Here is a 23,414-nt window from a genome sequence, read left to right as displayed (position 1 = left end):
CTTAGATATTTTTAGTCATAATAGCGTAATAGTGCAGCAATTATCATAAAATTTAATGAGCTTCAACTGCCTAATTTAGACAACATAAAAGTATTCAAATTCTTAAATTTTGATGGTTTGAGATTTGACTAAATTTAGTCCGCTTGTTCTCATGCAGAGTATATATATAAATATATATATATATACTTTATGAGATATGCCACGCCTTCTATCAACTATTATATGCATTTGCATAAGCACTTTATAGGCTGAATTCCCAAAAAAAATTATAAAAATTTCTATCAAAAAAAGTTGTTAAAAATTTAAAATTTTCGAGCTCTATTAAAATTAAAAAAAATACAGTTACTTATGTCTGACGTATAAACCTATCAAAAAACATTTAATTGAAGTCACTATTCGAAGCTTTCAAAAAGCTCTCAACGCTTGCAGGCAAATGCGGAAATTGCAACCTTTTAAGTGCGAAATGCATTTGAAAATCGCTAGAATAAAGCTGCAGCGCAAAAGCTTTCGAAGAGGTGCCAAAGCTTTGGCTGGCGCACCTAACCCGGTTGCATCACAAACTATTAGGGCAAAGCTTAAGCCGTCAGAGCACAGGCCAAAGCTCTGCAATGCAACTGCAATTGTTAAGCGGAGCAAAAAGCTTTGCTGCATTCCGAACTGTAGGCAACTCTGTGCAGCTTAAAGAGAGAGAGAGCGAGAGAGAGAGCGAGAGAGAGAGTGAGAGAGGGTGTACTGCTATTAGACACGCCACAAGTTGTTGCAAGCTCTACACAGAGCGCAACAGTTGCACAGCAAACGTCAGCTGATAGCAGTCAAACAGCTGTTGGCAAAGGCAAAGCTTTGCGAAAGACCTTGACAGTCAAAGCAAGCAGAGACCGCCGCCCAGCCAGCCACCCACTAAACGTGCAACATAGTGGAGAAGCCCCACAAGGATCCGACTCACAAATGTGGCATTGAGCTGCCCTTGATCGTTGGTAACCTTCGTGAAGCCGTTGCACGCGTGTGTCCTGTCTAAGGTCGCCTTCGCGCTCGTGTTGCCTGCTGCAAGCTGCTAACTAATTGCTGCCACGCAGTAACAGTTGCCACCAATTGAACCTAATTGCAACGTAATTAGGTTTGAGTGACATTTAGCAAAAGTTTTCAGTTTAGTTAAAGGCTAAAAAAGTCCTTGATATGGAGAGAGAAAGCTCAGGGCCATTAAATGTATCTCGGCGTGCATGTTGCACAGATGTGTTGCAACTAAGCCCAACTAATTGCAACTCAATTAGGGTTTCAATTTCAAATTGATTTAAAATGCGGTTAGCTAGCTGCAGCCGGAGCGTGTGCGAAATGCGAATCTTGATGAATCGCAAAAGTATCTGATAAGCGAAAAGTATCTCAAAGTATTTGTTAGATATGGGCAGTTGACTGATTATCAGTTAAAGGACTTTTAATATGTTATATTTTACATAACAGCATATTTACATGACGAAATGATGTTCATTAAAAGCTTGGATGAAGTAGCTGAAAGTAAACGCAGCTAAAACGTGGGACATAAAAAGTATCTCAAAGTCTTTAGACCAAAAACTAAGCTTAGATTTAGCTTTATAAACTCTTAATAACATTTTCTTTTTTTTCAACTTAGCTTCATTATTATTATTAATTATTATTACTTTTTGATTTTTATCTGATTAGATAAACACTAAATCTGCTCAGCATATGAAAAGTATCTTTAAGTATTTGTTGAAAGCTAATAAAAAATGTATCTAACTAAATCTAGATACAACTTTTAGAAAAGTTAAATTAAATTTCAATTAATATTCATGAAATTTCAATTAATATTCATGAAATTTAATTTAATTTTATTATTTTAATAGATTTTATTTGGCTTCATAAACAAGCTGAACGTCATCATAGTAAAGCATGGCCAAAAAGTATCTTAAAGTATTTATAATATATTAAACTATCTTAAAGTATACTTTATTTTAAGTTTAATTTATAAAAATGTAGCTTAAAAAAGTTTATTAAAAGCTGTTTTAAATATATATTCTATATTTAGTGTTGAACTGGTTCAAAAGAGTTTAGACATATCTAGCTGAACATGAAATGTATCTCAAAATGTTTGTACAGAGTTAAAAGAAGGCTAACTATAAACTTCAAAAACCTAATAATTTTTTCTTAATTTCACTTAATTTTTTAATTATTTTATGAACTAGTTCAAAACAACGCAGCTGAAATTCAAAAATGTAACTCAAAAATGTATCTTGATAGATACAGGAAGTTAACTCTATGCAAAGCTTTTAAAATTTCATTAAATTTTCTTGAGTTTCGTTTAATTTATAATATATTTACAGTTATGTAGAGTTACAGACCAAATGGCAATCGGATAGTTCAGCTGAATCTAAGAACTATCTTCAAGTAGTTCGGTCTGGTTGCTCCTTTTTCTATGACTGTGCGATTTGCCTGCTTGTGTCTATTTATCTATTTTGTTTGCACATTTTACAGTTGTTGTTGTTGTTGTTGTTTTCGTCTTCGTAGTTTTTGTTGTATTTTTTTTATTACGCAAAGCGCACAACGACCTTGACCATCACAATTTATTTTCATTTTACTTTTCGCTTGCTCGAACGAGCGAGTGAGAGAGAGAGTGGGGTATAGAGAGTGTGAGAGAAAGCCTGACTATTTGCGTCTCTTTCTATCGGTCGTTTGCTCTACATGTAGTTGTTCGCCAAGCAGTGAGTGAGTGACACACATTTTTGTACTGAGAACACACACACATATGCGCGCCTGTGTGTGTGTGTGTGTGTGTGTGTGTGTGCATAGGTGCTATTTCCATTTGGCTTACACAAGACCCATGCCCAAAGCCTTCCATAAACTGTTTTTATTATACCCTGGTCGAAAAGTATTATAATTGCATTGCAAAAGCGCCTTGACATTGGCATTTTTAAGCTTATAGGATATATAGAAATAGAGTAGAAATATTTATATATATATGTATGTACATATATATAGATGTGTTCACAAAAATAGTAGTGCGGCTGTTCAACCACAAAATTTAGTGCAAACACACCTTATATTATAAACAAATTGAAGCGAATTTTGGGACTCACATGTTTTATTATTAATTTAGACTTTTTTTGGTATAAATTTAGGAGCACGTGACGTTCAGGGCTGCTATCAGACAGCACTACTATTTTTATGAACAAACGTTTTCAATGCACTTCTCTCATCTGCTCACAAACAAAACAGTTCTGATTGAAAGTAACGGAATTTTCTATTCTAAATTTGTTTAGTTAGGCATCTCTTTATTTTCAAAAGGAAAAAGTACCGTTTCATTTGGTTTAAACTATGTGTAGTGGAGCACTACTATTTTTATGAACAGAGCTGTATACTATATATAGTAGTATAGATAGTAAGCATATTTAGCTATATAGTGTATATGTATATATTTATTTGCTTATCTTCATCACATATAAAAATAGAATCTATTAACAGTCGACTATGGCTTGAGAAACTACGCTCTAGGCGAACTTGCCTTGTAAGCCGATGACTTTTGCAATTGGAACAATTTGTCGTAGACAGATTTATGCGAGCTATGCGATTTTAATAGGATTATAGCTGAGTTTAAAGACTCATGTGATACTCTGCAATAAGTGAGCAATATATATATATATATATATATATTATATGGAAAATTCATAATATTTGGAAAATATATTTTTTAAAAATAAAAAAATATATATATTTTCTGATCTTTGAAGTATTGAAAAAAATTCTAGTATATAACTAAAATAAAAATATAATTTAAAATATTATATATTATATAAATATAAATATTTATATATATATATATTTATTTATTTTTAAAAAATATATTTTCCAAATATTATTAACTTTCCATATAATATCAATTGTTAGTAACACAAATCACAACACAAAACACAAAAAAGATCAGAAAAAAAATATATTTTTTCATTTTAAAAAAATTAAATATTTTCCAAATATTATCAATTTCCCACAGAATATCAATTGTTAGTAACACAAATAAAATTCAAATGGAAACAATTGAAAATAATTGTAATTAGGAAGTGCTCAGCTTGAAGATACCCTTTAAAACACATGCATGAAATAACCTTGACTTGGACATTCATTTGCATTAAAAATGATATTAAGCAATCTGCTCATCTGTTGCTCTATTAAAAGCTACCCTTTACGCCCATGTTCACCTGTGCTAGACCCGTGTGTAAACACACTTATAATGCGGAAGCTCTCGGGGCTCTGGCGGCCAAGCAATAAATATGCGAATCGAGTCGAGCGATCTCTCCTTCCCGTGTCTATATATATAAAAATACATTTTCAATGTCGCACAACTGTGCAAAAGTAATGTGGGTGAGGTCAATGCGGCCAATGCGAATGTAAATTTGTGGGGCAGACATAGGGGCGCAATGGCGGGGCAGGGGGAGATTTGTTGCAACGACGTCAGCTGGCAGCACAGTGGGCAGCCAGCCAAGTGTGGCCAATGCGCGGAAGTGAGCCAACTCGCCTGTTGGCCAACCGAGCCAAACCAATTATAATTGTCAAAGAAATTTCATCATTCAGCCAGAGCAGCGATGATGCCGCCGGCTGACCCTGCCGCCAGGGGGCAGCCAGCCTTATATATATATATATATATTTCCTCTATGTTTTGTTCTTATTTTTAAAAATAGCTGGCAATTTGTGGGAGAGAAAGTGAAAAGCGAGCAACGTTTTGAATTGGGTTAGTCGAACGAACAAACTAGAGAAAAGTCAAAACCAAAATCGATTTTCCTGCTGCGCTATTGACGCCCATCACATTATATAAGTACAATATCTGTCTATATATATATATATATATATATGTGTATATAATGCTCATTTTGCCAATTTTAGCTGCAGTGTTGACGCAGGCAACACGCTTAACTCCTCACAGTCATTGTCCTCGCACTTGGACTTAGACCATTTTGATTACACAATTTACTGGGAATTCATGTTGTTGTCCTTGTTATCCAATGCCAGTTCAGCTGCTGTTGCCGCATCCGCATGCCCAGCCCTGGCCCTGAACACGAACTTGTCAAGTGCAGAATATCTCTTGCACATATCGCATCAACCCAGCCACGCCCCATACTCTCATGCGCCCCGTTAACACTCGCTCCTGTGCGGTTCGTGTTAGCTAAAAAGTTACTCTGCGGCTACGTAATTTGATTAAGTCAAATGCAAAATGTGAAATTCCTTTCTTCCTCAACGAAGTATGATCCCTCGGACAAATTTTCAACTAATACGTTTGATGTTCAATAGATTTTAATTGACGAGCTCTACAGACAGTAACTAGAAGTTGAGTAGGTTCCAGGAAATTTGAGTACATTACACATAAATTGCTCAGGTAGAAAGGAAATAACGGGAAACAGAGTCCACAAGCGGCCAGTCCAAATGTAAACTGGGCTCTGTCTCCCTCTTTGGGGACTACCTCCACTTCCAACACTTGTTAGTTTATGGGTTTATAGTACCTATGACCTTAAACTAAAGTACATATTTTGTGGCCACCCCCCACAGTGGTGCTTGCTACGTCCCCCAACCAAGGCATCCGAACAGCATTTGCATTTCGGTTGACGTGCATGAACCTGACATTGAACGTGAATGTGTTGGCAATGAAATTTTCTTACAGACATCCGAGGGGGCACAACGGACGGAATTGGAGGTCAGGTCAGGGCCATGGCACTTGACATTTTTCCAATACGTGAACAGCGAGGGATACAGTAGGTTAATGGGCTGCGATAAGCCCTCATATGTGTTTTAGCCGGGTCCAAACAGATCTCAAATGCCAGCTCGGGCTAAGTTATTGACCTAAGTCAAGGACGCAAGCGCAAGTTGCGTCGAGTTGCTTTTTAGGCGCGAAAACTCCTCGTGGAGCTGCACAGAAATAGCGTGATATAAATAGCGCCCTAGTCTCTATCCCTCTCGCTCTACCTGTTCTTGCCGGCGGCCAGAGCGAGCCGGCAGATGGCTCGGCTTGACTGCGCGCTGATTTGTATTTATAAACTTCAGCAGTCAAGTCGTTGACAATATCAAGGTCTTTGCGTTGTTTTATTGCTGTTTGCATTTGTAAAATTCTGCCCTGGATGTAGCCAGCCCAACGCCCTAGTCCTTCCATTTCGTGCTGTGTTCCAGTCGGCTGCGCTGCAGATCCCTGCAGAAGCCAACGACTTTTGCTTGTAGGTCAATGGCACTTGTAGCCCAGCAGTCGCGCTCTCTCGCTCTGACCGCTGCACTCGCTTGCCCTTTTCACAGTCAGCGCCTTGCTCGCTCACGCGCACGCTCGTTTAACCAGTTCTGTTTTCGCTGATCCAGCTAATAACGCAGACATGCCCGCTCTTCTCTTCCGCTCTGCCCTGCCCTTTTCGCCTGCCCTACATTGTGCATGTGCCGTCGCGGCTTGATTCAGCGCTTCTTCAATTTGATTTTATGCTCACTGCTTGTGCATGTTATCTACTGCTCCTCTTGCACCTCCCTCTTCTTCCTCTTCTTCAACTTGCTTTGACTGCTCTGCATGCTGTTTTTCCAAAGTTCAAGGTCTTCGCAACGCAGTTCAACGTCGTCGTCGTCGTCTTCGTCATCGTCTGCACAGATTTCACTTCATTTGTTTTTGTTTTTATCTTTTTTCTTTCGATTTCAGACCTTTGTCTGGCCATTCTCTACGCGTTGATTTCGTTTTCTCTTACTCTTTTTTTCTTGTCTTACACTCCATATAGAATTTACAAAAAAAATTCGCCCTTTCTGCTCGCTTGTTCTGCTCTGCTGGCTGGTTTAATTATTTGACTTGATTCCAGCTTTATTTATGCACTCTCTGCCTCTGCCTCTGATTCTGCCTCTGCCGCTGCGTCTGTCTCCGCCTCTGTCCTGTATTTGCCTTCCTCACTCAGTGTTTGCCTACACTCTCTCTCAGCATGCAATTTGACTTTCGAGCCTCACTTATTCTCTACGTAGTTAAGACGTTTCCGGTTCATGACCTAAATGTCTTATACAAAACGAAAAGGGTGGCAAGTCATAATCAGTGTTTAGCTATATTTAATATGTAAGAGATAAATAAATATATATTGACTTATTACAATTAGATACCTCAAGCCAGTTCCAATATTGCGGTCATTTATTGAATAAACTATGAATTGCAAATTCAAGATCATCTGTTGTACGTAATTAAATACGTATACTCAAGTACTTAAATGCTACTTCCTCAACACTGTCATACTGTCATACTGTCATGCCATTAAGCATCTTTGGCCTTCTTTGTTACCGGTAAATATCTATGTGATTGTCTCTCTGCTCAGATTTATAACAAATGCGTCTTACATAGAACACTGCGTGACCATTTGGGGGCTATCGCATCAAACTCAGATGACTCAATAGGTTGAGAAATTTTAAACTTTTACCCAATGAGTCAGAAGTGACCTTCAAGCGATGCTGTCGAAGCAAACAAAACAAAAAAAGTATAAAATATTGTATATAAAAATGAAACTTAAAGTGGGTTTTATTTCTAGTTGGTAGCTGTAATATAATTGCCGTTATTCAAATCATAAAATCAAATGTAAATATATAAATATACAGCGCCTGGGATTACAAAAGACCTCGCCACGTAATCAACGGTCGGGTGGCCTAGTCGCTAGGTCCCGTTACTCAGCCTTGGTAATTGCAAACGCTTCAAACTTACAAAATATGCCGCAACTAACAATAAAGTGAGTGAGAGACGGAGGGGGAGGGTGTGCGAGTCAGTTAAACTGACTCTCAAGTTCAACACGTCATGTTGTGACTATATCATGTAACTGTAATTGTCATCAAATTCGATTTTTGCTAATTGTCACAGTTTCTCAGTTGCTCTGACCAACCGGCCGAACGACCACCCGACCGCCCGGCCAACCTTGCAGGAAGTGTGCTAGATTTTTACGTTACGTTACGTTACGCCCTGCACTTGTTGTCTAATGTGGTACGCTCGCTCTCGCTCGCACCACTGCCAAACAGCTAAACAGCACAGATAAATTTATCTTATGTCCCAGTCGCACTCACGCGTGCTATTCTATTCAGCTCTCCGCTGTCTGTTGTCTGCAGTCGCTCTGCACTCTCTTCTCCTATACTCTCCTCTCATGTGGTCTTTTGCTTTCAGTGTGTCACATTTTTGTGTTGTTGCCCGCCTTTTGCTTTTATTATTACTCGTATTATTATTTGTTGCTATTTCTCTTCCGCTTCTAATGCCGCTTTGCCGCGTCAGACGACGTCGAAATGACCTTGTGCTTCGCTTTGCTTTTGTTGTTGCTGTTGCTGTTCTTTTATTACTGTTGTATTTGTTATTGTTGTGTTTTGTATTGCGCTCCCACTTGTAATTCGCATATTTATACAGTGCACATTATATAATTCTAAACAGGTTTTGTTATTGTTTTTTTTTTAATATGGACTGTTTATCCGCTAGATACACCTTGCACACCTTTTTAGCGTTTGGCTAACTGTTTCTTAACAATAAGTCTAAGTGGTCGCCAGTTGTTGTTGTTGTTGCGTTTTTTGTAATTAGATTAAGTATCTTACTTAAGACAAAAGTGAAATGAGATTTTTTTCTTGTCTAAATTAAATTGCAATTGTCATACGATCCGATGCAACGTTTAAGCGTTAAAGGTTTTATTCGAATAACAAATTGTATGTATAGAGGTACTTGCATAACGCCAAGGTCTTGTGATTACCAGGTACCAGGTAAGCTTCGTAATATTTCTAATAGGTCATAATCAATTACTTTCAATACTATTTGGCAAATGCAAACTACGCCTCGATTTATAAGTGTCATAATGTGTGTATATGTGTGTGTGGCACTGTTATATAGGCAACTGTTATACAATTGCTAGTATATGATTTAGCGGCAAGGTCGCCTAAGCCGGAAAAATAAGTTAAATTGTTGCCATCGACTCGAATGAAAGTTGATTAGAACGCAATACGCCAAATCTCTCTCTCTCTCTCTCTCTCTCCCACTCTTTCCATATAAATGTATAATTAAATTATCTTTATTTATAATTTTGCTTGTGCAGAACATGAGAGCTCAATAAACGAACACCTGTATAAAGATGCGGTCTCATCATCTAATTATTTGCAAGTGTCTAATCAAATTCCAATCGTTTGTGGTTCAACTAGGTAGATCTGCTTATCAAGTGAATATATAATATATGTATATATGTATTTAATGTGTTATAAAATTTAATGTATATATGAAATAAATGGTAAATATTCTTTGCAATATTAAAATAAATATTTTTTACAGCTTTTCAGCCTCTTTAGACCATAGAAAAGTGTAACTAAAATGAGTTATTCTAATTATATTATGAAATAACTCTATAGAGCTCTTTGAAAGTTTATCTGAATTTTAAAATATAAATTTAAAATAATATAAAAATATAATTTAAAAAAATATAAGAAAAACTGCTGTCTACTTTATCATAAGTAAATCGAATCGAAATCTAAATATCATATGAAATTGATAAATATTTATAATAACGACTGTTATTACGCATACCTTTCGAGCTCTAGGTGTTGGCATATCAATATTATTAATTCATTCACATTTCATTGTTTTGATTGACTGCATTAAAGCTTTTCCTCGAATGCGTCTGCGTGGACAAGAGCTCGCATAACAATAGTGAAAACAAAATGCTGTTGATTGCTACGCACGCACACATGCAGCGAGACTTTCAATCGAATTAAGTATACAAACACACACACACACAGGGAGAGTGTGTTTGTGAGAGAGTGAGAGTGGGACAGCTGATAGCCGAACGCTTGAGATCTATCTCTGTGCGCGTCGCAGCGTGTGCGTGACATTGACATTGAAATTGTGCTGCGCTTCGATTGAATTGAGGACTTTCAGCTATGGCAAGCCGTCTGACAGCAGACAGGTAACACACACACACACACACACACACACTCGTTCACACAGGTATTGGCCTGCACTTTCACAGCCATCGACCCATTTAAAAGCCACATAAATCTATCTTGACTCAAACAGCAGCCAGCAGCCAGCAGCCAGCAGCACCCCAGTTGGCCTTGACTTTTATTTGCTTAACTTTTAATAAGCGGCAACAAATGCCAGACTTGTTTATTTATTAGCCAAGCGACAGTATAAAAAATAAATAAGAAAGCGAGAAATAAAAGAAAATCAAATAAATAAATAAAAAATCAGTTTGCCCAAGCTCGACTGACCATATGTAGATATATATATATATATTTATATATAAATTTTTATATGTATAACATTAAAATGCCTTTGCGCCGTCGTCTAGAACTGTCACTTTTAACTGGGTCTCTGGCACCTTCGCCGTGAAACAGGTTTCCAGGGTAACTGTCGAATCATCAAAAGTGCAAAAAAAAAAAAAATAAACAGAATAAACCTCAACATACAAATTAATCACAGCTAAATGAGTAGGAAATGCCACAAAATTCCAATTAAATTCAAATCAATTTTTATTGATTGAAATATATCAAATAAAATTTTTATATTTTTTTCACTTATATTCAATGTCTAGCTAAATACTAAATTTTAATTAAGTGACTTTAACTTTTTATTTAATTTTAAAGAAAATTTTAAGTTTTCAGCGCCATTTTCAATTTAATATAATTTAATTCATAGATATTTAATAATATATTTTAGTTTAAATTTAACTTTGAATTCAAGTTAAATTATACATATTATATTTAATAAACATGAATTTAATTTTATTTTAAATTTATTAAATTTTTAAAGGCCAAATTTATAATATAATAATAATTTTTTTTCAGTCTTTTAAATATGTCGTGTATGTCATGCAACACAAAATTCATTGGCAATGCATTTTAAAATATTTTAATTATTATTAATCAATTGTGACATGTTTAACAATTCAATTCAGATTTAGCGCTAATTTAAATATATTTTTCATTTCTCAATTTAGTTTTCATTAAGTGAAATAATTAAAATATATATTTAAATTCGATTTAAATCATTTTTTAAATATTGTATGCAAATTCAAACTTAAATTCAAATTAATTAAATTATAATATTTTCTTTATGTTTATTTTAAGGTATTTCCTATGCAAAGATAGCTGACTGAACGAATATTCTGGTTTAACTGCATCAACAATGCAAATTTATTTTAACTTTTTGTTATTACGAAGAAAAAAATATATGTATATATTAAACAAATCAAAAGAAAAGGTAGAATAAACATTATATATATATGTATACTATATATATATATTTTTTTTTTGTATATATTATATATATTTATATAGAGTAAACGCATATCTCTCGCTCTGTATACGTATACGTAATATTTGGTATAAAGTGCAGAGCTCAGCATTTAGCATATATTTTTATATATTAATATTAAAGTATTTCATACTTGTTTATGCTTGTTTAGGTTATTAAATATTAAGAATTGTTATTTAATATATAAAACTTGCAAAAATATATTTAAATAAGTTTTATTCTATTATTAATTGGTTATTGAACTAATTTAAACTGATTGGAAAAGTAAAGATAAACAGAGCGTGAGAGAGAGAAAAAGACAGAGAGATAATATGAGATAAAAATTATTTTAATAAGAATAGAGAGAGACAGAGAGGTAGAATGAGAGAGAGAGAGAGAGAGAGAGAGAGAGAGAGAGAGGGAAAACAGCGAAAGAGCGACCTTTCCACAAGTTATTTAAATAATTATAAATAAATATTTATGTACATTAACAACAAATTAATTTTAAATAAATAAAAAAATCATATAAAATATTTTTATATATTTGAATTAACTTTTCTCAATGGCAAACTGAGGGCTACCCATTTCTGGCTTATATTTTGCAGAAATATAAATACATATATAGAGAGAGAGCCACAGAGCGAGAGAGTTAAGCACAACTTAGTTTAGGGTATTACCCAGTCGTCTACTCTTCAGCTATTTATAGGTGCTGTAGGAATTGTGAATTGTGAATTCAGAAAGCTGAGCGCGCCAAGTTTATTCCAGTTGAAGTTCAAGGTAAAAGCCGCAGTCAAAACAGCAACAACAACAACGGCAACAAATATAAAAACAAAATATATAAAAACGAACAAAAAAAACAGACACGCAAAAGAATTATCGTATATACGAAATTAACACACACAAACGTAACAAAGACAAATTTCGCAGCCTTGACAAAAAGCACACACACACACATACACAAATTGGAACGAAAAGCGAGTTGGAGCAGAGGGCGGGCACATGGGTGAGGTAGGCGTGGCCCGAAAACAATTTCAATTTTAAATTGATAATTAAATTGCAAATCAAATGCGAGGCGTAGTTCAGTCAAAAAAAATTCTAATAAAAATTATAAATAAATATATATATATATAATGTATATGATACATCATATAAATATATATAAATATACCTATCAAGAGTGATGTAATGCGCTTCACGCGTTAATTTGACGCCTTTTTTAATATTCCAAACGAATTGTGCAATGCATAAATAAATATTATTGTTTGTTCCGGAACTCAGCAGAATCTGGTTCAATTGCCAAAGGTCTAAACGCTTATATAAGCATTTCCGCCAAGTTCGCTATAAATCTGTATACTATATATAGTAAATGTATAGTCGAGTTGATCATATCTGCTCTGACCTTTTATAACTGTAAATATGACCGTTAGAGCAACATGTCTGTTAGCTGATATATCTATCGATATCCATATATATATATATATATATATATATATATATATATATATATTTATTTACATACGTATCTATATATGTTCATTTGTCTGTGAAAGCTACTTTACTTGACTAAGTAACTGTTAAACAGCTTCATAAACTGTCGATTCACTCGGCTATTGAACATAATACACAATTATAGATTTACACATGCTTTTACACTGCGCTACATGGCATGAATAGAGCATGGGAATGACTTTGTAAAATGTGTTTGCTTAAAGTCAAGCTAAGTAAGTATTAGGTGTAGAAATTGTTTTTGGATATGTAGAGATTTGAATACCTAGCGTAATGTCTATATATATTACATATATGAATTATTCAGATATAGAAGAGACTACATAAATGGGATTTATTGTCTGAAATGCCATTGGATATACTAAAGTTAAGCATTTTTAGTTATAAATTATAAATAATTCAATTTAATTAATTTTTACCATATTATATTTGATTATACATTTTATAATCTATGATATGATTGTCAAATATATATATAATATATACTTTTAATAATATATTTTCAATTCTTTATAATATTTAACCAGCTTTAACTTTAATATATTTAAATATAAATATGTAAAATGCTTATAGAGTATTGTTCATAAAAATAGTAGTGCTGCACCCCTTTTTATTAGGCTTATATGCTGTCTATATAAGCCTAATAAAAAGGGATTTTCTATTGAATAATAAAAAAATGCTCACTTTTAGTTGAAAATAGAATGTAAAGAAGAGAATAGCAAAAAAAATGCAGTTACTTTTGGTCAGAATTAATTTTTTTTTATAATTTTCGAGAAATGCATGAAAATCAATTGTTCATGGAAATAATAGTGCTGGCTGGAAGAAGCCCTAAAATGCACATGTTCCTAAGGCTGTACTATAATAAATAATAAAATATAATAAAAATATATATAATAAAATATGTTAATCTTAATATGCATTATTAGTTATTAGTGCAATTAGTTTCAAAATATGGTGTTTATTACCAAATTTTGTGGAACACATTTTAGCGCTCTGTCGCACTACTATTTTTATGAACAAGGTTTGAAGCACATTCAAATTGAAGTTCCAAATTCCGATTAAATTTTTGTTTAATTATTAGAGAACACATCTTTCGACAGCTTATATTTGCCTATGCAATTTATCAATAAATTAACTTTTTTCATTTTTAGTTATCAAATTATCTTATATTTATTTTTAGTATTAATTCAAAAAAAAAAAACTTCATGGCTCAATCTAACTTTTTTAGCTTTAGTATATTTACTTGAAATTTTTTAATATTTTTATATTTTAATTTAATTTTGATATTTGAATATTTTTAATATTTCTATAATATTTGTGTTCTAAATATTTGCCAAACTTTGTAGCAAAGTTTTTATTGTCAAGCTATCGACTACATTGCGTGCCTGTAAGTATTTGCATTGTGTGACAAGCTGCGTCCAGGGTCAACGGGTTACAGTTAGCTTATATATAGATATGATATATATATGTATATATATAAATATATATATCTATATTATATTGTATGGCTTGTGCATGTGTTTGTAAAGGCAAATCGGTTCACTTACCTAGATCAGGAATTGAGCTGGACGGCTCTTCGCCATTGCTGCTGCTGTTGTTGTTGTTGTTGTTGCTGCTGCTGTTGTTATTGTTATTGCTGTTGCTGTGACTGTTGTTGCTGCTGCCCAGGCTAGAGGCATGCTTCAGCTTGGGCGGCGGCGGCGGCGGAGGTGGCCGCATAGCCGAGCTGTTGTTGTTGTTGCTGTTGCTGCTGTTGCTGTTGCTGTGAAGATGGTGAGTTGGCAACTGTTGCTGACAGAGATTGTTGCCATTGTTGCCGCTGCTGCTGCTGCTGCTGCTGGAGACGATGGGCGTGCGAAATATGTGCGCGGACGAGGACGTTGCTGGGCAGGTGGAGGAGGAGGAGGCGGGCGAGGCGCTGCTGGAGCTGACATTGGCAATGACATGATGTTGCTGTTGTTGCTGTTGCTGTTGCTGATGTTGTTGTTGCTGTTGCTGCTGCTGATAGTGGTTGGCAGCAATAACATTGACATGCCGCGTGCTAGTGCTGACCACAAATTTGCGAGCGGCTGCTGTGGGCGGAGCAGCGCTTACAAAGTGCTGCTGTGCCGCAGGAGGTGGCAGCGGCGGCGGTGGCGGAGGCGTGGCTGGTGGCGTCTGCTGTCTCTGCTGCTGCGGCTGCTGCTGTTGTTGCTGCTGTTGCTGCTGTTGGTATTGCACATGCGTCGGCTGCTCTGCATAGGCGCGCCTATTGATGACGGGCGAGACGGGCGCGGAGCGCGAATGATGATGCAACGGCGGCGGCGACACGGAATGGCGACGTGCAACAACGTTGCAACCGCCGCCGCCGGACAAAGATTCGTCATACAAGCGACCGTCACGTATGACGCGCACAGCAGACGAGCGTTGATGCAACTGCAACTGCTGCTGCTGCTGCTGCTGCTCCTCTAGCTGATGGTGCAGTGGCGGCGGTGAGGCAGCAAGGCTGACAGGCAAACGTTGCTGCTGTAGCTGCTGCTGCGGTTGCTGATAGTGCGTGGCGGAGGGGCTGGCGGAGTGGCGCCTCGATAGATGCCCGTGCGACTGTGTGGCAGGCAGCGTGCGCGTTATTATGATCTGTGGCGCAGCCGCTGCTGACGCCGCTGTTGCCTCTGCGTAGATGTGCTTGTTGGCGGCACGTTGCTGTTGCACATACTCCACTCTCGGCGTCAGTATCACCTTCTGTGTGCCGCCGGGCGTGGTCAGACCCGTGGGCTGACGCGGCGGCACCGTCTGCACCTGCACATGCGTGTAGCGCTGCGGCGCATTGCCACTTGCAACATTGTTGCTGCCACCTATACTACTATTGCTGTGGCTGCTGCTGCTGCTGCTGCTGCTAGGCTCCGTCTGGCGTCGCTCCTGCTCCTCCAGCTGCAGCAGCTCAAAGTCGATGGGCTCCGTTTTGATGTGCTTGGCATTGCTGGCAGCTGCGGCAGCGGCAGCAGCAGCTGCTGCTGCCTCCATGCACTTTAGTTTCTTCAGCATGTTTGCAAATCTAATTTCGAATTGTCTGCTTGTCGGATTTGATCCTGGATCACTTTTGCGTTGTTGCCTCTAATTCTGCCTCTAGTTGCTAACTCGCTGCACTTCAGCTGCTTCCTTAACTTCGGCTTCTGCTTCTTCTTCTTCTTGTAAAAATCAGTCTCTTCTTCTTTACACTTGTTGCATATATATTTTTGTGTGTTTTTTGTTTTTGTTTTTTTTTTCTTTTGGGATTATCAAAATGTTTTCAGCCTTCAAGTTGCAAAGTTGTTTTCGTAGTTCCTAGAATATTGTTTCTTACTTCTCTAGCGTTGTCCTTAAACCTGCCCAGATCTAGATATATATATATATATATATATTTAGATATATATATATATGTTTATTTATATATATCTGTATTTGTTTTATTTATATATCATGAGGCCTTGTTGTGATTGAGTATGTTGCGAATGCTCAATGTTTATAACTAATAATACTTCTTCTGGTCTCTCGACGTCTCCACAGCAGCTGTATTTATTCTGTTTATATGTGAGTATGTTGTAGGTATTCTAAGTAGCTGCAATGAAGGAGAGCAAGTAGAAGTAAATAAATAAGTAAAGTAAAAAAATCTGTATTAGATATGTATTTGAAATATACTAAATAAATTTTATATATAATATAAATAAATCATTTTATATAATAAAAATAAATAAAATAAAAAAAAAATAAAATAAATAAAAAAATCTATATTAAATATATATGAGATATATAAATAAATCATTTAATTAAACATTTTATATAATAAAAATCAATAAAATAAAATAAATAAAAAAAATCTATATTAAATATATATTTGATATATAAATAAATAAATTTTATATATAATATAAATAAATCATTTTATATAATAAAACTAAATAAAATAAAATAAATAAAAAAATCTATATTAAATATATATGAGATATATAAATAAATCATTTAATTAAACATTTTATATAATAAAAATCAATAAAATAAAATAAATAAAAGAAATCTATATTAAATATATATTTAATATATAAATAAATCAATTTTATATGTAATATAAATTAATCATTTTATATAATAACAATAAATAAATTAAATTAAAATATATAAAACAACAAATTATTATTTTTTTTTAAATATAAACATATTAAATATGTATGCTGATTGTATAATATTTGTTTAATATATTTAAAATTTGTTATAGATTTGTTCAAATATTTTTTCTATATAACATTTTAATTAATTTTATTAAAATATAAAAATTATTTTTATTATTTAGATATATATGTCCACATATCATAATAATAATTTTTAAGAGTAAAATTAATTTTGTTATTTTACATTTTAATTTATTATATTATTTTTTATTACTGTTATATTTTTTATATTATTATTTATTATAATTTAATTTAAATTATTTTTTTATTAATAATATTTGCATTTTTTCATTCAATAAATAATAATCATAATAAAATGTGAAATAAATAAAAAAATATAACTCGTTCAGACTGACTGCATAATACCCGTTCACGAGCGTAATTAATTAGTAAAATAATTTCTCTAGCTGTTTTCTGCAGCAATCTAAGTGTGATATATTGTTGCTCTAGTTTATAAGCTTTAGTCAATTTTATGCAATTTGCCACGCTCTATTGGGAACATATATACATATATCAACTATATATTTCTTTCCTTGGCTTGTAAATATTCCTCAACTCAAGCCTCTAGAAACTTGATAAATTGCATTTTTAATATTATTGAATTAATATTATTGTTGCCCACTTTGCCACGCCTCTAGTGAGTGTCTATGGAAGATCTGAACATTTTATATAATAAGTGTGCCAAGGCGTTTATATACCAAATTTCAAGTCTCTAGCTGCACTACGGACAAACGGACAAATACCTAGCGGCGCACATAGCCGAAAGCCAATATACTCCTGTCGCCTCGTGAGCGAGCATTAAATTATAGAAGTAGCTATAAGTATATAGAATACAATAAAGTTTTTTCTCATGCAGTTCATGCTTAGCTAAATTTTTTTTATATTTTACTTATGCTTTTAGTTTCCGCAATAATTAATAATAATTCGTAATTAATTATAATAAGATATTTGTTCATTAAAGTTGCAATTAAGACTTGAACACTTACTTTTATAAATAATTTATAGACCTGATTGATTGGTTGCTTGATTGATTGATTGATGAGTTGCTTGTTGAATGCAGAAAACCTAAATATGTTTATATTTTTAAACAATTATTTAAACATAATATTTATGTTCTGCTGATATTTGTCTGGCGAATACTTGAGTTGAGTTGATTTGAGTTGAGTTTTCTATATAAACCGTTATAATTAATGCTTTATATATACGAGTATTGTGTTATAATTATGACAATTAGTCGGCGCTTGATAACATTTTAATTAAATTCATTCACTTTTTGCTTGATTTTCCTCCAAAAATATAATATTTATATATATATGTATATGTTGTACAGGTGTATATTAATAATATAATAATATATTTATATATATGTATATATAGATGTTTTGCACATGAAACACAACGCGTTAGTTGCCTGTTAATTAGTAATATTTATTTGAATAATTCTTTTAGTAATTTTTCACCTGAGCATTAAATTTATGAATATTGTTGTTGTCGAACTTCTTCTTTTATTTATTGTAGCATTGCTATGGGCTATAAACACCGTTATAAAAATATATTTATGTATTTATGTTTTATGAACTCGAAAGAGTTTTATCTGAGCTTTCCTTTTTTTCTTTCTCTAATGTTTCATTGTAGAGAGAGTACGAGAGAGAGAGAGAGCGAGAGGGAAATAGTGTGGGCAGCCCACCTTAGCTGATTATGTCACTTATTTAGTTGTTGTTGTTGTTGAATTTGTTTTAAATTTTTATTGTGTTTCTCCTTGGCGTATCCTTGTCGTATTTAGCACTTATGTTGGACACTTGCACTGCGCACCTGGCGAATAATTCACGCATTTATTTAACAGGTAAAGCTTATTAAAACACATTGCTATTGGCCAGATACTTTTATTTTTTTTAGAGAAATTTTGCTACAGCTGTTTCGTGCAGCATATTATATATATGTATTGAGATTTGTTTCGATTTGTTTCAGTTTTGCAGCAACAGCTGGGCGCAGCTGAAGCGTTGTGGGAGGGGGCGTGGTTGGATGTGGCTCAATATGTGAAAAGTGAATATTTGTGAAAATTCAATAGGATGACACTGGCTCTGGCTGCGGCTGCGGCGGTGGCTGTGGCTGTGGCAATGGTGCTGACACTGACATTGAGGGCCTAGGCAGCGGCGTTCAAGAGCAAGGTAAAGAGGCAACAGCTACAGCTACAGCTAACGGCGACGAGGACGTGGACGAGGACGTGGGCGAGGACGAGGACGAGCACGAGGACTTGAACTGGCAGCCAACAGCTGTTCGGCTGGATTGCTGCGACCGTTGGGCGCTGCACAAGGACAAGGACACAGCGCGACGCGGACACGGACACACGATTTCAATGTTAACAACTTGCCACACTTTATGGTATTCTATTGCAAATTAGAATTATTAATATTTTTATGCGGGCTCCCTTCGGTTCGGCCTGCGTTTGTTGCACATTTTTGCTTTTTAAACTGGAATTAATGAATTTTAATATTTAATTAGCGTCGGCGATTTTTAGGCTGTTTTTAATATGCTTGATTGATGGACGCGCTTTTAGATTCGCGACCGCTGCATGCGCCGTACTTTCTCTGACTGAAACTGAAAATCGCAAAAAGCTTGCAGGCTGAGAGCAGAACCGAACATCACTGAGAGAGCACAGAACAGAACAGAACATAAGACAGAGAGAGAGTAGTACGAAAACCTGCTGAGTGAGCAACTGGGTTTGTGTGTGTGCGAGAGAGAATCTGTGTGAGTGGGCGAATATGCTGCACAATGAAAGTGAAAACCGTTCGTTGTGACTATCGCTGTATGCGTGCTTGGCTGCAAAGTGGGCACGTCTGACAGAGCGAGGAAGCCCCGCTAACCGACTGTAATGAGCGAGAGAGAGACAGAGAGGAAGCAAGTGTATGTGTGTGAGTGTGAGAGAGCGTGAGCTTGCGCTAAGCAAACGAGGAAGCAAAGCCAAAAATGCTGTAAAGAATACAAAAAGCAAAACATAAATAAACAAAAATAAACGCGAATGAGCGTACGAACGGCAAACATGCACAAACCAAGTTTCGTTTTTTTGGGGTTAACAAATTGTGGCATGAGTAGGGTCCACAAAAATTTTAATGGAGTTGCCACCCAGTTGGGGGTGGCTCACGAAAATAAGAATAATGAATAATGAATAGGGGTAGTTCTCTGGATTGCTTGCTGTGTGTCTGTGTATTCGAGGCGAAGTTTGAGTGGGCAGCAACTTCCGCCCAACCATAACAACAATAATAACAAGGAGCAAAGCAGTGCGTATGAGCAATATGCGTTAGAAAAAGACTAGCGTACAGACAGAGTTACGCATTGAGGTAGGTTCGTATTTGAGATACTTAAGGGAAGTAGAATATGGCTGAATAAACAGATTTTATTACGTTTTTATTGCACTTTCAGTGCCAATTCATTCAGTTGCCCAAATACATAGCGGGGCACGTATCCAAGCTGATGCATTCGCATTAGTCAATTCATAAATTATACAAAAGCAACAAAAGCTTCCGTAAACGTCAAATCGTCAGAGTCACAATTTGACCCCAAACATACAAAAAAAAAAACAACCGCAGCGACAAATGAGCAATAAATACTTGCACACACTCATACGCACACGAATGCACGAGTGCATAAACAAGCGCCAGTGACAAAATTCAATAGCAAAGTAATCAGCGAGCGAAACGCAACCTCATGGATGCAATCTCATTGCAGTCACACACAAACGCACACATTCATGCATGCTTGCCTGCGTGTGTGTACATATTGCAAACACAACAAACGTATTGACCTTAACACTGAATGCTCATTGCTGACAACGCGCCGCTCCACATACACACATTACGAAGAATTTGTAATAGAAACTCAAAAGCAAGAGAGCGCAAAAGAGCGCACGCGAATGCAACTACTAAGCAGAAAGAGTGCCAGAGTGGGAAAGAGAGAGAGAGAGAGAGCGAGTGAGCAGCAGCTAGCGCGTGTTTAGTCAAGTTCACCAATACCAAGGCAAGGTTAACAGCAGCTGTCGCTGTCGCTGTGTGTGTCACTGGCGCACTTAACAGAGCGTCTACAGCGGCGCTACAGTTGAGCGAGCAGCGCCCTGTTAAGAATCAGACACAGAAGAGTTTCGATAGCTGGGTGTTGCTTATGTGTGTATATGTGTGTGTGTGGGTAATTTGGAGTTGCAGCCCGCCCCGTGAATGGACCAGACACTGAAGGTTGGGGGGCCTAATGAGGGTTGCAATGTCTGGAGTTTTGAAGTTTCTGTGCAAAAGTGGGCGCCATTTGTGAGAGCTGCTCTGGAATGAGTCAGACATTTTGGGCAGGCTATCTAAATAAGATGAGGAGGTCCTTCTTTGATGACATCAAAATGACTGATCCTGATAGTGAAAGGTCAAATGGGATTGATGGGGTTCGGAACATCAAAAAATTAACTCTGGCTGTGCACAATAATTCAATTACTTCTTTATATAGTTTGGAATAGTACCGTTAATCAGCAACATTCTCCTTTGCAGTCTATATCATTATACTCTCTTCGTAGCACATATTCCAATTGTCTCCTCAATGCAACAGCACACATTTTAACAGTGATCATTGTGATCATTGTGATCACACACAAACACAAACGTTGAACACAATCAAGACGATATGCAATTTATTATAGCACTTGTACGTAACAATTGAAAGTTAATCTCACATTTGTAGACTAGAGCAGGCTACAATAATAACATTCGGAGCGCATCTGAGAGTGAGATTTGCCTGGCAACTGGACGAGTTGAGAACCAAATGCAGAACAAACGTGCGACATGACGTCGTTAACGCGACTGAAACGAGACAGAAATTTGCAAAAGTGAAAAATTCTACTTTCAATATGAAAACCGAACTGCGAATTTGTGCAGCAGCGTCGACTGCGGCATCAGCAGCAACAGCAGCAGCAGCACAGACACCAACACAAACAACAGACTCTGCTGCCGCCCGGTCGCATTGGCTGGGCGGGAGTTGTGCACGGAAGAATGGCCAAAGCCAAAGCCGAACGCAGAAAGCTGAAAGCGCACTGTGGGTGTGGGTAAGGTAGGTCGTGGTATGGGAATGTCGCTCAGCACGAAGAGAGTGAAGCGCAAAAAGTAAAAAGAGAGCGCGGCCGTGAGAGCAAGTGTGAGAGCACATTGTTGCGACTCTGCCGTCGGCGAATGCAGAAAACAAAGCGTAGCCCAGAGAAGTCAATGTACAATACGTTGGGGGTGCAATGAACAAGGGACTGACTATGACGCTGACGCTGACGCTGACGACGGCGACGACGAGGACGGAAGTGTTGGGCTGCAGATTTACGCTGTTATTATACCCTAAGGGCGAGCAATTAAATCGGGTATGTTTAAAAAGTTTTAAATGCATTAATATGCAGCGTAAATTAAATGAAAAATATTCTCGCAAAGTTAAGCAAATTAATTATGTGAATTAAATTGAATTAGTTAGGGTATTTCAAAGTCCCTGTATATTATTGCTGCATGCCATATGCAGCGATATTTGTATTACAGGGCATTTTGCAGTTGCTATGGATGTAGAGTTATATTCACAGTTGGCTTTAGCTGCGTCTGGAACCGTTGTTATTGCCGTTGCCCCTTTGTGTGAGTTTTTTTTTTGTTTTTGGGGTTGCAAAGTTTGGCATAGAATTCCTGGAGTTGCCGTAGCATAGAAATTACGAATATATATACAAATAATTGCAAAAATCCAGAGTGGGTGGGGCCACAGATTGTCTGTCTGGAGTTACAACCCTCGAGCGTTCAATTGAAAGCAATAGCAAAAGTCTTTTAATGTCGTCTTCGAACGTCTGGGCGAAGGAAGGCGCTCGCCCGTTCGCTCCAACGCTAAGGTCGCTAATGACGATTAAGTTTTGTCTTGAACTTTATGTGTGCAGTGTTAAGCTATCCTGCCCCCCAGTCCGTTCAAGCTCGAATCGTAAGGTTATGCGAGTTTTACCTCCATTCACTGACATTGGATAAATATCATGGTCAATGGCAATGACAGAGCTGTGAAATACGCCCGGCTTTAAGCAGGGGCAGCCAGACGACACCCCAAACATACATTTGTAGTTTAGGCTTGGTGGCAACTCTCTACTCTCTTCTCGCTCTCTTTCTCTATCTCTATCGCTCTTTCTTTTGCTCACACTCTCGTTCTCTTTGCGCTGGAGAGCTGCAAATGCAACGCGCATGTTCCGCGTTGTACGTTGCACATTGCAAAAGTCCTTCGTTCGCGCTGCACGAAGGTTAACAGTTTTCAGGGGCATTCGCTACAACAACTATGCAAAGGACTCACTACCAAGGGCAAGGACACGCAAGCATGCGCATTTCCGCATGCACAGCGAACGTTGCACAGACACACACACACGCACAGTTGCCGATTCCTGGTAGGGACAGCTCCTCTTGAGCTGCCACGCGCCCACTCTCATTGCCAAGGTCTGGGCGCTGCCTGCACCG

At 36.5% G+C, this 23,414-nt stretch overlaps 1 protein-coding gene and 1 long non-coding RNA gene across 3 annotated transcripts in view; one reads left to right on the top strand and one right to left on the bottom strand.

Moving 5' to 3' along the window:
- LOC111599241 (ecdysone-induced protein 75B, isoforms C/D) overlaps window positions 1–16,070 on the bottom strand; it is a 110,931-nt gene extending 94,861 nt beyond the window's left edge. Inside the window, exon 1 of one of the 2 annotated variants that reach the window (XM_030225212.1) lies at window positions 14,296–16,070. In XM_030225212.1, coding sequence (XP_030081072.1) covers window positions 14,296–15,772 — 1,477 coding nt within the window. In that variant the 5' untranslated portion in view covers window positions 15,773–16,070. The remainder of the gene's footprint in view (window positions 1–14,295) is intronic. The other variant, XM_023314838.2, reaches the window with a different exon arrangement.
- Window positions 16,071–18,405: 2,335 nt separating this feature from the next.
- Window positions 18,406–19,572, top strand: LOC111599237. Its single transcript, XR_002751414.2, has 2 exons — window positions 18,406–18,775; window positions 18,901–19,572. It is a non-coding gene; the product is annotated as an uncharacterized LOC111599237 (long non-coding RNA).
- Window positions 19,573–23,414: the final 3,842 nt, after the last annotated feature.

Source organism: Drosophila hydei, unplaced genomic scaffold (genome assembly GCF_003285905.1).
Source record: "Drosophila hydei strain 15085-1641.00,03,60 unplaced genomic scaffold, DhydRS2 tig00000001-arrow-pilon, whole genome shotgun sequence".
Taxonomy (NCBI): Eukaryota; Metazoa; Arthropoda; class Insecta; order Diptera; family Drosophilidae; genus Drosophila; species Drosophila hydei.
The sequence above is the reverse complement of the archived record's forward strand: the minus strand, read 5'-3'. Positions and strand labels throughout refer to the sequence as shown.